The following is a 16,008-nucleotide window of genomic DNA, read 5'->3' as shown; positions in this document are numbered from 1 at the left end:
TTTTAATCAGAATTACATTCATATTAAAGAAAAAAGTTGGGTCTTAGTTTCTTTTTTCATATGATTTATATAAATAATGAGATAAATCTTAAGTCTTCTTCAACAAATCAAGAGATAGTTTATGAATGGTGTCATAACGATTTTAGGACCGTCAGACGTAAATGAGTTTTAAAATCGAGAAAAGTAAAAGAAAGTCGTCATCAATCTTTATTAGGATGTGATTGATCACCCAAAAGTTTATCTTTTTAATAAAACTATAAAAGTTGATTTAAATTTTATCAAAAATATAAATTTCGATCTACAAAAATTAGGTTGGGTTCGGGAGTCGGTTACGTGTAGAGAATGATTAGCACCCTCACAACGCCCATAAATTGGTACCATTTAATCATAAACTATTTTCGGTGTTTGATAAAATGGTTTTGACTTGAAATTTAATACTAATTCCCTTCGTTTAAAAAAATATTTTTGCTAAAATTTTTATTTAGAAATATCGAAAAAATCTTTAAGTTAAAGAATTATCTTAAAATTCTTTAACATCAAGGCAGAATTTAAAATAACTCTTTTCGCTTAAGATTTAACACAACAATCCTTAAAATGAAATAACACTCTTTATAAAAAATTGTTAGTGACTCTCCAACATCTAGACAGAGTACAAAAAATTATTTTCTTTGGAATGTTATTTTTATTTTGTTTTAAAATTGCATATTTTTAAAAACAAGCAAATAAAAAAACATTTTATACGAAAAAAAAATAAAGGATGATACTATCAGCTAACAAACAAATATGCAAAATTAGTGCAAATAATAACAAATAAATGCATGTAAGCTAATAGGTGCTATGTATAATGAAATACAAATTTGAAATTGGATTCTTAAATATAATGAGACCATCTTGACTCCACAACATCTAGGCGGAGCTTAGGTGCGATTGTTCATATTTAAGATCCCATTTTATGTTATTATACTTTTTATTTATTAATCTTATTATTAATGCGAATTAAGAACTCGTGTGATAAAACTTAACGAAGTAAAGTTTCCTAAACACCCAATTATTTAGGTGGCATTCGAGAATAAATTACTTCAAATGAGATTTTCACACACGTCCTTAGGATTTTCAGAATGTTTTGAGTAAGGGCTTGAGTAGAGGTTTTAAAGGTTAGGGTTTCAAGATTTTGAAAATTCAGATTTTAGGATTTTGGGTTGAGTTTTAAGGGTTTTAGGGTTTGATTTTAAGGTTTAGAGGGTCTTAAAGCTTGGATTTTAGGATATAGAAGGTTTATGATTTTGATTTTAGAGTTTTGATTTTAAAATTTGAGGTTTGCGGTTTTGATTTAAGGGTTTGAAGTTTAGGGGTTTAGATTTTAAGGGTTTGGATTTAAGAATTAGTGTTTAAAGTTTCGTTTTTAAAGAAAATGAGAACATCTCTAAAAATCCCCAACATCTAAGTGAATTTTCGGAGCAAGTTCGATTTTAGCGATTTTTTAAAATTAATAAAAATTTTCTTATATATTTCTTTTTTATGAAAATTTATTAATAATAATTCTCCAACATTTAGGCGAAATTATTTTTAGGAATATATTTTATTTCCTCCAATATCTAGGCAGAAAAAATAAGAAAAAGTATTTTTTTAAGCATTTTTAATATATATTTTTAATTATTATCTTTCTTGTTTTCATTTTTATTATTATTAAAATAATTAAATATTTATCCTAAAAAATTTTAAAATTCATCATGCATAAATATAAAAAATACTCAAAATAACAAAAATAATAATATATGAAAAAAAAATTTTTTTACTTGTGCCAGACCGGTCAATGGCGGTTCGATTGGACCGAAAAAGATTCGGTTTGACGTGCGATTTGGTTGAATCAGTTGAGGAGTGGTTCGGTCCGGTTTAGTTAGACCGATTCACTACGGTTCGTCCGAACCAACTGGAGGGTGACTGAGGCGGGTTGATGGGTCGGTTTGTGCGAATCTCGGATCGGGTTCGGTTCATGCGCAGATCCTTTTATGCTTAAAACGGTGTCGTTTTGATCCTATGCTCAAAACGACATCGTTTTGCTCCTATGGTTTCTATAAAAGTCATTTTTTTTCAATTCATTTTACAATTTTCTTAGAAAAAAAAAGATTTCTTACCCAAAAAAATCCTCTCTGGGTTCGGTCAAAATCTGGCGACGAGCCGCCTCGCCGGTCACCGCCTAGGTCACCATCGGCGGTGGCTGACGGTGGTCGCTGGTTGTTGAAAAATACCAAAAATACTCCCAGACGTTCACCTCAACGCTCTCTTTCCAAATCCAACATCCGTTTTACCAGAAACAACCCCAATCGTCGTAGATCGGGGCTTGAAGTTTTTCACCTTTTTTTTTTTTGAAATGAAACTGATATGTTTATTTTTGCTTTTGCAAGTAGCTCGGCATTGGGTTCTTCCCTGTGGGGAGAACTGTGTTTGTCTTTTTGTTTTTGTTTTTTTTATTTGTTTTTTTTTTTTTTTTTATGGTTGGTGTTGGTTTTGTTTGGGATTGTTGAAGAAAGAGGTTTGGCTTGGTGTTTGGGCTCGAAACGAAAAGGTGCTAAGGACAGTATATCTGGAGGTTTCGAAGATCTATCCGAAGGTTTTCGAGAGAAGGTGTCCGAGAAAGGCTAAAAGGGGAAACGTTGACGGCTTTATATGGCTGAAAATAGTGGTAGCCAATGGAGCATACATCTAGCGAGGTATGGGTGTGATGACAGGATAAGGTTGATGGTTTTGAGCAATTGGAGCAAGTGAGGTGTAGGGGCTTCGATGGGATAGGGGATGGTGGTGATAAGGTGGGTAGCAGTGGTGGCGTGTAAAGCACCACCGCCATCCTGATTTTTTTCTCTTTTTTTTTTAATCAGTTATCACTTTTATTTTTATTTTTTTATCTTAATTAAATTAATAATATTATTATTATTAAACCAAATATTAGAAATGATAGATCCAGATAAAATTCGATGTTTATAAATAGAGAAGATCATATCAAAAAGTTTTGGCTTTATAAATGAGTTATTTTGGTAAATAAGAAGCAACCAAGCAATGATCCCAGCATCTAAAAATTCTTTTGTGCATATAGAAATATTTTGTGTAGTTCAATTTGGAAAAATTTATTATGTTAATAGCAACCCTAAGCAATCCGATTTTATTTTTAAACAGAGACTTTTGGGAAAGAGGGATATCGCCTTGAATATTTCTATAAAAGTCAATGAAAAATGATTTTATAGGTGATGACATGGCAATAATCACTATAAATTGGAAAATAAGATTACAAACACCACATTTTGGAAAATAAGTCTTTAAATTACTATGGATAGGTAAAAAAAAAAAAAAAAAACTCTAGCTTCTAAGTTATAAAATTAGGAAAACGTGTGATTTCCGTTGGGTTTGATCAATAAATAAAATTAAATTATATAGAAGTGCGTGCGGAAAACAGCAGACTATCCCATGGCTGGCTAAAACATGAATATTCGGACCCAAAAGAGAATTCTCTTTACCTCTAAGTATTGGTTGTCATCGAAAATTTCTGGTTCATATAAGTAAAAGCAAAGATCCTATGTTATGATCAACGATTTGTAAATTTGAATTATTTGATTCTGGTTTTTCTCAAAAATCGGCTGTAAGCTGATGCTCACCTCAATTTCTCACCAAATCAAGTGAACAGCACTAGCTTTCCATCTCTCTGTTGTCGCTTCTCTTCGATCTTCAACTATCATATCATAGTTTAATTTTACATCCTTTTCAGCCATCCTTTGTTAGTTATTATATGGTTTTTTATTTTTTATTTTTTGTTGAAAAACAAAAAAAAAATCAATGAGAAGGAACTAAACAAACAATATATTTAAAATAAAATAAAATCAAAGTTCAAAAAGTTTATGACGTTTTTCAGTAATCTATTGAACTAAACAAACAAAATCTTATTTATTTTTACAATCAAATTAAATTTCAAGAGCAATTTGATTAGCAAATTTTGATTTTCAAAAGGAGATATATTATAAAATAAAATCATCAAGAAGAATATTTATAAGATATTATATAGATAATATCATAGCTGTTTTCCACTGTTAAAAATAAAATTCATTAAACAATTAATCGGAATAGTTGTTGTAGAGTAAAAATTGCCATCTCCTCCATTTCAATAACTTCAAATTTCTTATAATTATAATGCACTTTCAATCCCACATTATTATTCTCCTCTGGATGTTCTGAAGTTACCAACTTTAAGCATGCGCTTGTGTGGAATATCAAACAGTATCTCCTGAATTTGCCTCAGATTTTTCTTCAAGAAATTTTATGCATTGTCAACCAAAATAATCTTCATCATACTGGCTTCTTTGCTTGCAATTACCTCACACTCACCAATGAAGTGAACAATACCATCAGCTTCCCATGCTTTGTCCACTTCTTCAATTTCTTGTAGCACTAGCTCCTGAAGCTTCTCTTCTTCAATTAGCTTTACCATCTCATCATGTTCATCACTTCTGGGAACTAATCCCCCATCAAATTCTGCATCCTTTTCAAGTTTGCATCGGTAACTTGTATTTGACAATTCATGAAGGTTTCCTCTTAGAACTCTATCAATCTTCTAATCAATGTCTCCTCAAATGACTTTTTCACGTCTTTGTATCCATATCTAACAACACGTTGATAGACTAAAAGCTCCCTTGGTTCCACTCTTCGAAAAAAGAATCATTCTTCGTCTGGAACTTTGTTAATTGGTAGTGATTTGATGGAGACAAAAACAAGAATGGAATGCAATGCTGGTACATTTGACACATAATGCTGGAAGATGGGTGGGATGCCTTGAACGAGCTCTGAGTAAAACAATGCAATTCCAGGGATTCTACACGAGTTTTTGTTGGTAGATGTCTCCTTCAATCTTGCAGGGGAAATATTGTGGTCAAGCTCGTAAAGGTACCTTCTTCGGTATACATCATTCCAGACATACATACATTATCGTCATTAGAACTGCTGAAAAGGCCAGCGGCAAGCACCCTTCGAGGTTAAATTTATAGAGAACTGAAGTCAGATAGAGGAGCTCCACTGATCCAATGATAGGAATGTAGGAGATCACCAAAAATATATTAGTTTTCCATATCATGGTCAAGATGAGAACCAGCATGGATGATGTAAGTGTCATTACAAACACTACCCCAATTCCTATATGCAGGAAGTACTCGAAACTATTAATAAAAGATTTCACTAATATTTCAAGAAATAATTGAAATAAATATTTTGAATTCGGAAGAGTTTAAAACTTAAAAATTAAGAAGAATACGAGTCATGTGAATAATTACCATATGCGTTACCAATCTTTGCAGTGGTACTGAAACCGGCGGTGACACAAACACAAGCCAGCAACAACAAGTAATTGACTTCGCAGATGTAAACTTGTCCTTCATGATTTGCAGAGGTAAAACACCCTAGGGACAGTGATTAATGGATTATAGAGAAAGTCCCTGAAATCATTACCAGGACCAACCCAAACCAAACAGGCCACAATCTCTCTTTCTCCTTCCCTCGTGCGATATATAAAGTGGATTTTCAGAGTATTTTTCCTTTACGCTGTATTTGAATATATATTAGTAAAAAAAATAAATAAAGTAAAAGAAGAAAATATTTTTTTAAAAAAAGATACATATAAAATTTAATAAAAACAAGTAAAAAAATCCTAACAACCGTTATTTGATTAAATAATAAAAAGAAAAGAAAATGATTTATTATATTATTTTTTTCAATTATAACATTTGATAATATTTGTTTTTACTACAACATTTACATGTTTATGTTAATGTATTTCATATTTTTAATTTTTGTCATAAAAATAATCATCAATGAAATTTATAAAAATAAAAAAATGGAGACAATAAATTTATTTAAATATTATGTTTTGTATTTTCAATTTAATTTTGAAAGTCAAAATCATTAACTTTTAATTTAAAAAAAATTAATAAAGATATAATAATTATTTTATATTTTAAAAATTTTATTTTTTTCCTTTTCTTTCTTTTTCACTCAATTTGAACTAATTAAAAAAATTTTAAAAAAGCATATCTTCTTTTTTTTTATTTATGTTATATATAAAAAAAATTCTCTATTTTTGTTTATTTCCTTTCCATTTCTTTTCCTTTCTCTGCCTTTACCTCAAATCGCTTTGGTTTTGGTGGGGAAGAAAAAAGATTTTGAAACTGCGCGGGCAATGGGCATTATTGATTGGCAGACGAATCTAGAGTCATGGGGTCTACAGTAAGATCATCCGATCATTGAATCTTAACCGTACAGACGAGATCTGACTGATTTGAAATCGTTTGATTAGTTTTTTCACATCGCTGGATTTCCTTTAAGCCGTTGGTCACTACAAAGCCCATCTGCATTGGCTACTACGTAAGCTTTATTCCTTTTGACGGGAAATAGCGCAATAAAGACATCAAAGTAATTTTACTCTTAATTTGGGCATTAAACGCAAAAACTTTTTCGTTTGGAAAGGAAGGACAAAATAAAAAAAAAAAAACGGCACTTTTACCAATCGCACCGGGCGGAGCTCCGGAAAAACAAATGCGGCGGCGAAACCCATTTGAGGTAAAAACTGAAATTTTGGCCTCGTCTTTTGTATAAAATTATCTTCATTTATTATCTTTAATTAGTTGTTAACTACCCGTTTGCTTTTAGGAAAATCCGGATTCTGATCAGAGCATTTCCGGTAATTGTTATGTATGTTTTTCTGTGTATATTGAGGACGGATAGATTGCCTTGTGATCCATAATTTGGCAGACAAGGAGGATTTCAACGATGATTATCGAGAAAATTGCGTTTCCTTATGCGACCGCTTAGAGAAAGAGAAAGAGAAAGTGTCATTATTCTACTTACTAGTTTCTGTAAATATGGAATTTTTATTTCTCCATTGAATTTTGATTTTATTTTTGTACATCAATAGGAAGGATTACAACTTTAGTCAAGAGTGTCTAACAGTGGTGAGGTAATGAGTCAAATTTCAGATAATTAACTTTTTTGCTTGTGGATTATCCAACTGTCTAATGATGGTGCTTTACCCCCTAACCTTCTAGATTAGGGCATTAGGCTTCTTCTTGTTGCAAGGTGCTATACTTTAAGTTTGTTTGGACAGGGGAATGGTATGCGCTCAAAAATTTCAGCTGCTTCTGATGCTAAAAGATCTGATCATAACTATGGAATTGGCGAGCAAGATGGAGGAAATGCATGGTCTATGGTAACTAAAGAAGCTGAGGCACTAATCCATTTGGACCAAAATGTTTCAACCTTTTCATCTCCTTTTACTTGCGTCAAAATGGACAAATCTTGTAAAGGTGTTCTTTCTTGCTGCAAGAATTGCTTGCTACTAATGCATTATCATTCCATAATGTCACTGCCTTCCAAGATAAGCTTTGTCCTTCAGTCCGGTCACGTTCCCATTGTAAGGGAAAAAGAAAAGAGTGAAAGAAGTCTGAGAGGCATGCTGAGAGCTCTAAGGCACTTATGAAATTACTATATCATTATTTTAAATAGCAATGTTTGATTATTTGCAAGGTAACACTGATGGATTCCCATATAAATATGCTTTTGCACCAAAAGTTGCATGCTCGCATGGCAATTGTATGAATATGGTAATATCCAGACCTGCTGCTAACCGAACATCAATGAGGAGGCTAGTTGTGCCATGAGTGCAGTTACTAAACTCTTTCACATAACCAAGATATTACGGGGCTATACCTGGCCTTTGAGGGATGCTCCTCTTTTCAGTCTGATTTGGCAACCCGGTCTTATGCACGCTTTGCAGGTTTCAAAAGCCATATGAGGCCTAGATTTTCACTTGGCTTCCAACCACGTAAAGGAGTTTCATGGCCTGCAATTTCAAATATTGAAAATGATGTGTCAAGAAAGGCTAGTGAAGTGCCTGAAAAATTGAAGGCCACTAATCATGGAACCTTAGATCATTCAATGGCTGAGCTTCTTGAAGATTTCAATGGAAAAGAGGAAAAGCAGTTAGAGATTGTTCCTACTGATTTTGAAGCTCTTGGTCATGGATTTATTGAGCATTCAATGGCTGAACTTTTGGATGGCCTTCATGATAATACCATTCTGCGAAGAGGAAAGTGGTAGTCCTTTTCTGTTACTATTGTATTTGAGCTATAAGTTTTGTCTTTCTGTTGTTGCTGCTTGTTCTTAGTTTAATCATATATTTTGCGGCATAGCAGAGCAAGAGGAAAAAGGACAAAAGCTGCCCTCAAAAGAAGTATATGTTCACTGGGTGATAGAACCATTAAAAGTGAAGACCTCCTTGAGCCCTTCAGTGGTGGATCATCAAGCAATGACGATGTATTTACATGCCTGCAGTAGCTTAGTCATAGCTCCTTGAAATTATGAACTGAATGTACTTGCGCTGACATGCTTAAGCAGGCTGATTACCAAAATCTGGTACTTGCTATTCCTGAGAGGAAGAAGCAAATTATTTCGAACAAGTTTCAGGAAGCCTTAGGTGCCACGTCCTTGAGCGATAAAGGGGCCTTTTATTGCTGGACCTAAAGCATTTAGGTAATTAATATTTAGTAGAATTATCTTGTCATAAGCACTTGTAGATTTTGAAAAAGTAAATTATATGTCAGTAATTTATCCTCCCAATATTAGCAGCATTGGACTATTTGGAAAGTTACAGCAGGTCATGCAGCGTGGAAAGGAGACAGATAACGCATTTTCTGAAGAAGTTGCAGAATGGAGCTACCCTTAAAAGTAAAGCCTTGTAATTGTTTACCTTCCCCTTTAGCACATTTGGAAGGAAATTGGCTTGCAAAGGCTGCGTCACAATAGCAATTAACCAAAAAGAGGTTTTGTGTGTGTTTTAAGCATTGCTTATTGTCCGATCTTCTTTATTCTCTTTTTTTCTCAGATGAACCAATTTGCATCACTGTGAAAAATGCGTCAAAACATTTGGATGCAAAGCTGACAGTTTGTTGTTGCTCTTTTGTCAAGACCGTCGAGGTTTGATCTGACAAGTTTTAAGTTGCCGGACTCCCCACCATATCAGAACAAAAATCAGAAACTGAAGTTCTATGTCTGTTTATGCTGGGTTTTGGCAGCCAGAGAGCCCCAAAATATTGGAAAATGAGAGACGAAAAGGAACAGTTATTTTCAATCAAAGAATATGCAGCAAGATTGACATTGAAATTAGAAATTTGATTTGCATTTACCCCCCATGATATGCATATTGAACCTTAAATCTTATTGCAAGGTAAATCCTCAACATGAAATCGGTGTTCATAAAATTGACAGTATTAAAGAAATGCATGCCTTGGCTCTATTTTGATCCATAAAGAGCTTAAACATATAATCCTAGCATAACTGTGCCATTTTTTAGCTTCCTGACACGATATCCGTAATGAATCCTATTAATTCTAATTCAATTTTATGAATTTGATTATCTTTTCTATGACAGGAAGGAAGTTGACGTCATGGATCATGGTGAGAAAATTATTTTATCTACATATTTCTCTGACATCTCAGTGTAACTAGTTTGGGTTTGTCTAGAAGGAAATGATTGTTTTCTTCATTCCTTGGAGTCTCGGACAAGGTCATATGATCGCTTGAAATTATCCAAGAACCATGCAATTCTGTGTAAAAAGTCCTACCTACTCATCTGAATATTGATTTATTATTATTATTATTATTATTATTATCATTATTGATTTATGGATTCAATCTTTTGTTTGATATTGTAGCCATTAAGTTTTGAATAACAAGAAGTATTGATACTCAATATGATTACCAACCAGTTTTGTACATGGTCATTTTTGTTATTGCAAGCTCATAATCTGTTACATGTTCTATTTCAAATGTAAACTACAGGCTACTGTTTGCCCTCTCTCATGCTTCTGGAGCAAGGCCCATGGCCTGGAGTAATGCAGCCAGTTCAGGGCCTATGGGCTTCCATCTGGACAGGCATTGCCCGTGATTTATTCAGAGGTTGACTTTTTTTGGAATAACAACTTCCACGTTTAATTTGATTATCAACCATCAATCAATTATCAGAAACGAAGAAGTTTCATTTCATCTTCAAGGTCAAGCTTCATAAGCTTTATAAATACGTTGGCATCATCATCACCAACGTTGACATTCCTCAATCTATGAGATAATTAAGATCTTAAGAGGAAGGGGAAATGGAGCAGATCATGAGACCCTTGGAGATAACCGTAATCTCTGCAGCAGGCCTCAAAAGATGAGGCACCTCTCAAATATGAATGTCATGTTATATGGATATATGAATCACCTTATCAATTTATTTCGATATCGATATACTTTTCAGCTTGTTTTCCAAATTAATTTGTGCTTAGACTTGAAATGAATAAATAGCTAACACATCAAGGTTTATAATTAGATATACAGCACTCATTCTTCTGTCCTCTCCCTCCTCAATCCTTTATCATTAGTCTTCTGCTCAATCCAAGTGTTTGCGATTATTTTGAATAGAATTAACCATCCTGGTTTAGTGAAATAGTGAATCCGGCCGCATCTACAGCTTTTTTCATTTCATTTACCCTTTGAAAACAGTCGCACTTAGGATTTCTCTCTGAAAGTCCCAGAACCTTGGGACCACAGTTGGTATTTGGATCTACTTTTGTTTTGTCGTGAAAACCCCCATCAGGTCTTGATCATGCTGCCATTTTTTTTTTTTTTAACATTAATGCATACAATATTGAAATGGATTTATTATTTTTCCTGCAACTGAGGATGATTCAAAGTCTAGGTTTTGGGAGTTCAGTTCATAGGTTTGTTGGCAGATGGAGACAAATTAGAGGAAAAAAAAGAGAGAGTAAACAATTAGGCTTTTCTAGGGTTGCTTATTTGAAGCTCCTTGTTTAATCGTTTGAAAGATACTTAGGGAAAAACGAAAGAAAAAAGATACTGTTTGATTCTTTTCTTGATAATTAAAAAAAAAAAAAGAATAGAGAAGATGATACAAAGATTTCAAACAGGTAACAAATTGTGAAATCCTATACGCACTTCATTGGCTTTACTTTGTAATGAAAATTTCTCCTTTGAAAGGGTAATTGCCAGTAATTCCTTTTTCTTCTGCATTAATTAGATTTAAGCAAGGGTCTAAATCAAAGTATAGAAATTCTCCTGCATGATGTCATTACAGATGCATCCATTGAAATTAAGATCAGCAGCTGCTGGAGATGTCGGTAGATTAACAGCTAATTAAAATTATTATGACTTATGGTGCTTGGGAAAAGACTAACTTATGAGCCCTGCCGGTCACGTCTAGCAGCTACCGGCATAACGGGGACGTGCACCAATGTGTTTGATTAATTACTAAGAAAAATAATTTAATTAAATCTGAAAACTTAATACATTCGTGATACTGACAGTAATACTACAGCTTGCAAAGTAGAGATGCCGAAGCAATAACACAGTATTTTATTCCTTACAAACCTAAGTTTCTCAGTCAGAGTCTAAGAAAGCCTCTAGTAGTGTATTGTTTTAGCTCTTACATGCAGCTTTCATGTCCAGCATACCCAATTCTTTCATTATGTATTCTACAACTCGTAAGTCATACCAACCTTGAGCATGCGCTTGTGAGGAATATCAAACACTTTTTCACTTTGTCTCAAGTTTTTCTTCAGGAAATTGTAAGCATAATCTATTAAAATCCTTTTCCCTATTCCTGCCCCTGTGCTTGCAATCACCTCACTCTCACCAATCAAGTGTACAACACCAGCTTGCACTGCTTTATCTACTATGCTGATTTCTCTTTCTACTGTCTCTTGCCAAGCCTCTTCAGCATGCCTCCCATTGATCAGATCTTGTCCATCCTCTCTGTTACCTAGTCCTTTGTCTGATTCCTCACCCATTTTAACTGTCTTTCCATTACAAACTAGTGCGTGAGACAACCATAGATTTTCTTTGATGAACTCTTTCAACCTTTCAACTAAAGTCCACTCAAAGGATTCTTGTTCATTAAAAATATCTGTATATCCATACCTTACAACACAACGAAAGACATTTAATTCCTTTGGTTCTACTCTTCTGAAAAGAAATCGTTCTTCAGCTGCAACCTTGCTAATGGGTAGCGATTTGATGGAGACGAAAACAAGAACCGAATGCAATGCTGGTACATTTTCCACATAATGCTCGAATATGGGGGGAATACCATGAACAAGCTCTGAGTAAAACATGGCAAGTCCAGGAACTCTACACAAGTTTGTGTTAACAGTAATCGCCTTTAACCTTTCAAGAGAAATTTTGTGATCAAGTTCAAATTTGTACTTCTTTCGGTATACATTGTTCCAAACATACATCACTATCATTAGAACTGCTGCAAAAGATAGCGGCAAGTATCCTCCTTGATCAAATTTGTAGAGAACAGAGCTCAAATAGGCTAACTCCACAGAGCCAATGATAAGAACATAGGCAATGACGAAAAGTATATTGGTTTTCCATATCATGATCATGATGAGAACCAACAAGGATGACGTTAGAGTCATTACAAACACCACTGCAATCCCTGTATGCAGTTACTTGTTATTAATTTTAATGCTAATTAAGTTCAGTAATTAGAACACTGCCACTAACCAATGTTAAATGAAAGAAAATTGCACCAATGTAAATTAAATATAAGTTAAAAAGAGTGCAAGTATTACCATATGCGTTGCCAATCTTTTCTGTGGTCCTAAAACCAATAGTAACCCCTATACAAGCAAGCATCAACAGGTAATTCACCTCAGGAATATAGACTTGTCCTTCATATTTGGGTGATGTATGAACAATTTTGACACGAGGAAAACACCCCAACGAGAGTGACTGTTGGATTATAGAGAAAGTCCCTGAAATCATTGCTTGACTTGCTATAATTGCAGCTGCCACAGCCAGCACAAACATTGGCCAATACAAAGGGCCTGCATATCACAATTAACCACCTTAAAATATAAATATACAAAGGAAACTCGAATCAGAAGAAAATTGTGTATCCTTGGCTGGACATATTTTTCACCTGGAATAGATTTAAAAAACGCATCAGAGACTAATTTTTCATGTTTACGAAGGAAAGAGGCTTGTCCGATATAGGCCAGTATCAAGGCAGGGTAAGTCACAGTGCACATGCTTATTTGTATGGAACGAACTGTGAAATGGCCAACATCAGCAAACAATGCTTCCGTTCCTGCAATCCAAAGTGTAAGTTTGTAACTAGTACTAAGATTTAGCAACACTTTCAACAAAAAGACTTGAATTGAATTACTAAGGGAGCAAAATTTTGGAACCTGTTATGGCAAGAACGACCCCACCTAGGGAGACCCACGCATCCTTTTTGTTCCTCTGAAAGTAAGCTACAATGTATTTTGGGTTTATGGCTTTGATGACTGTTGGATCAAATTTAAAGAAGTTGTAAACTCCAATTCCGCCAATGAATGTGAACCAAACGCAAATTATGGGAGCAAAGCTGTAGCCCACTTTGTCAGTTCCAAATCTTTGAACCATGAAGAGGCAGACCAAGATAACTATTGATATCCAAACAATCCTATCTGTTTTACAGCAAATATATTTATTATAGGCAGCTTGCTTTTTGTTTCCAGAAAAGCAAAATAAATAAATAAATAAATAAAAGATCAGTTATATTTTCTATTTCATAGTAGGGGAATTAAATCAGTACGAATACCCTCTGTCATTGCAGTTGTAGCTTGCTTGATCCCACCCACAGCTGACAAAACTGAAATCAAGTGTTTAAAAAATGTACAATAATTAAATGCCTCTAATTGGTAAAACCAATAATCCTTGATATATAGAAATAATTAGTATAAGTTAAAAATAGGTAACCTGAGATGCAAGGAGTGAGGACGCCATCACCAATGACCATGGAAGTGCCAAGCATTGTGATGATCAAGAGAAAAATTTTAGCAAACTGGCTGTTCTCCAGCTTAGACTTGAGTTTTGATGCTCTTTTAAGACGCTTGCTGGGCAATTCCAGTTGGAAATTTGATACATCACGATCCTCTGGATCTTGACTCGGGATCAAACTCACCCTCGCAAATCGGCATATTAGCGAGTACAGGGCAAATGTACCCCCTGAAAAACATAAGCACATAATTCTTCGCAACCATTTTAAAATGCTAAAAGTGGGATTGGATTATTCTATATGTTTAATAAAATTATCGCAAGACTTTCAGTTAAATCTCGAATCCATTTATTTTAATTTGTTTTCGATAGCATATATTGCACTGAACCAGCTAACTGATCATTAAATATAAATTCTTTCTTTTTTTTTTAATTCAAGATGTTTGCTTAGGGCATTAAGATAAAGAAATTAGCAACCTAAGAAGTAAAGCTTTCCCTCGGATGATATTGTTCACTCAATATTGATTATTTTATGAGACTCGTACATGATCAGCTTTTCTCGCCCTATATCCTCTAACTTCATCACCGGTCACCATGTTGTAATTAAAACAGACGAAATATTATTAAGTAATTAATTAATTATACTTATTAAAATTTTTTACTTGCCTAACAAGAAAGGAGCCAGTATTGCCTCTATCGGAAAAAGTCAAATTTGGTGACCTCTATGAGCTCATGAATGATCTCATCTTCATGACCCATGTACATATAGGTTTGGCTGATAGTTTTGTCTTAATTTAAGAAAAGAAAATGCAGTAAAGTAAACAAAAACAGGTTTGATGGACGGATTCAATGATGCAATATTTATCATTTTTTGTTCTAGTATTAGAAAAAAGATAGAGGATGAGCTTAATTGCTTTCTTGTATCTTGAACGAATTAATAGTATTGTTAATCTTACTTACCTTCACCATTATCGTTGGCTCGTAAGACGATGAAGACGTATTTGATCAATGGGATGAGAGTGATGGTATAGAAGATCAAAGAAAGAACTCCTAATATGTCGTCGTTGTGATTTATACCATTGGCAAAGGTACTTGCATAAACATAAAGAGGCGATGTACCTATATCTCCGTACACTACACCAATGCTCTGGAATGCTAGTTGCAGGATCACCGACCATTTCACAGCCTATGAATTTGTTCAATGTTCGAAACACATCAAAGTTTTTACTGGTCTCTTAATTTCCATGGTGGTTGAAAAGAAAGACGGGGCGGAAATATACCTGAGAGCCTCGGCCATGATGGCTCGTAAGTTTGGCGGATTCCAAGTCCAGGGAATCATATCTGCGCAGCTTTTGCAAGTAGCGTTTTTCTCCGTCACAAACTTCAAAGTGAGTATCATTTGACTTGACTTCCTCATCCTCGTGGGTTTCTTCAATAGGTTCTTGTACGACATCACTAGACATGGTTTACTCAGACCCAGATAAAAGAAAAAAAACAGAAAAAGGAGCTTCAAGTGTATGAAAAATACTCGAGCAAAACCAAAACCAAAACCAAAACCAAGCCCTGTTTCTTTCTCTTTTCTCTGAAAGAAAAATCAGGGGTTGGGAAGTGTGAAAGGCCTAGGGGTATGTAAGGACTGAAGAACCATAGCTCCCAAATGTGAGGGTGCTATGGAATTTATATACAAAGGAGGATATTGACACGTGCTCATTTTGCCACCATTTTAACATGTTGGAAGTGGACTATTCATAACTAAATATATAATTAATATAAGCTGATGTCTCAAAACTGAGATGACTTCTGTTGTCAATGAAGAGCACATGGCCGTCCCGCGTGTCCGTGCATGCGTGTGCACGCGAATGATTTATTAGTTCATTTCTTCTCATTATCTTTGTGTCTAATATTCATTTTCCAAAACCCTAGGAATTATTAGATATTTTAATTAGAAAAATATACTTTTGCTCAATTATACATGCATTATATATATATATATATATATATATATATCAGGATCCTCAATCCATGTAAAATTGTAGTTCGAGTATCATTAAAATTTTATGGCAAAAATTTTTTTTTATGATATTTGGAGTAACGTCCAAACTTCGAGATTGTGTCAAGAGAAGTTAAACAAATACAACTACAAAAAACAAATAATTT

At 34.1% G+C, this 16,008-nt stretch overlaps 2 protein-coding genes and 1 pseudogene across 6 annotated transcripts; 1 reads left to right on the top strand and 2 right to left on the bottom strand.

Moving 5' to 3' along the window:
- Positions 1-4,198: 4,198 nt before the first annotated feature.
- Positions 4,199-5,587, bottom strand: LOC149512800 (potassium transporter 5 pseudogene; annotated as a pseudogene).
- A 724-nt stretch (positions 5,588-6,311) lies between these two features.
- Positions 6,312-9,698, top strand: LOC111305103 (uncharacterized). 5 transcript variants are annotated; one of them, XM_089750924.1, is made up of 7 exons: positions 6,312-6,591; positions 6,682-8,123; positions 8,223-8,343; positions 8,425-8,559; positions 8,656-8,849; positions 8,995-9,253; positions 9,458-9,698. In XM_089750924.1, the coding sequence occupies exons 2-4, from the start codon at positions 8,048-8,050 to the stop codon at positions 8,501-8,503; spliced, it is 276 nt and encodes a 91-aa protein (XP_089607050.1). In that variant the 5' UTR covers positions 6,312-6,591; positions 6,682-8,047; the 3' UTR covers positions 8,504-8,559; positions 8,656-8,849; positions 8,995-9,253; positions 9,458-9,698. The 5 variants fall into 5 exon arrangements, 3 of the variants coding, with proteins under 3 accessions (XP_089607050.1, XP_089607049.1, XP_089607048.1); XM_089750923.1 differs by having other exon boundaries at positions 6,314-6,591; positions 8,223-8,559; positions 8,656-9,253; XR_016331616.1 differs by having other exon boundaries at positions 6,315-6,591; positions 6,682-6,988; positions 7,136-8,559; positions 8,656-9,253.
- A 1,622-nt stretch (positions 9,699-11,320) lies between these two features.
- LOC111305100 (potassium transporter 5-like) lies at positions 11,321-15,506 on the bottom strand. Its single transcript, XM_022902295.2, has 8 exons — positions 15,132-15,506; positions 14,812-15,037; positions 13,834-14,082; positions 13,676-13,726; positions 13,281-13,541; positions 13,013-13,180; positions 12,663-12,917; positions 11,321-12,526 (listed from the first exon to the last, which is right to left on the bottom strand). Exons 1-8 carry the CDS (start codon positions 15,312-15,314, stop codon positions 11,559-11,561), a joined length of 2,361 nt encoding a protein of 786 aa, XP_022758030.2. The 5' UTR covers positions 15,315-15,506; the 3' UTR covers positions 11,321-11,558.
- Between the last annotated feature and the right edge of the window lie 502 nt (positions 15,507-16,008).

This window comes from Durio zibethinus, chromosome 21 (genome assembly GCF_047325235.1).
Source record: "Durio zibethinus cultivar Kanyao isolate XHJ-2024 chromosome 21, ASM4732523v1, whole genome shotgun sequence".
NCBI lineage: Eukaryota > Viridiplantae > Streptophyta > Magnoliopsida > Malvales > Malvaceae > Durio > Durio zibethinus.
This window is presented reverse-complemented; position numbering and strand designations above follow the sequence as displayed.

Excerpts from the sequence above, each read along its gene's own strand:
- LOC111305100 (XM_022902295.2), bottom strand. The coding sequence starts at position 15,314 with ATGTCTAGTGATGTCGTACAAGAACCTATTGAAGAAACCCACGAGGAT. Across the intron at positions 14,083-14,811 it reads AGCCAACGATAATGGTGAAG|GGGGTACATTTGCCCTGTAC; the intron begins GTAAGTAAGATT and ends TATGTTTTTCAG. Across the intron at positions 13,542-13,675 it reads TACAACTGCAATGACAGAGG|ATAGGATTGTTTGGATATCA; the intron begins GTATTCGTACTG and ends GCTGTAAAACAG.
- LOC111305103 (XM_089750922.1), top strand. The coding sequence starts at position 7,819 with ATGAGGCCTAGATTTTCACTTGGCTTCCAACCACGTAAAGGAGTTTCA.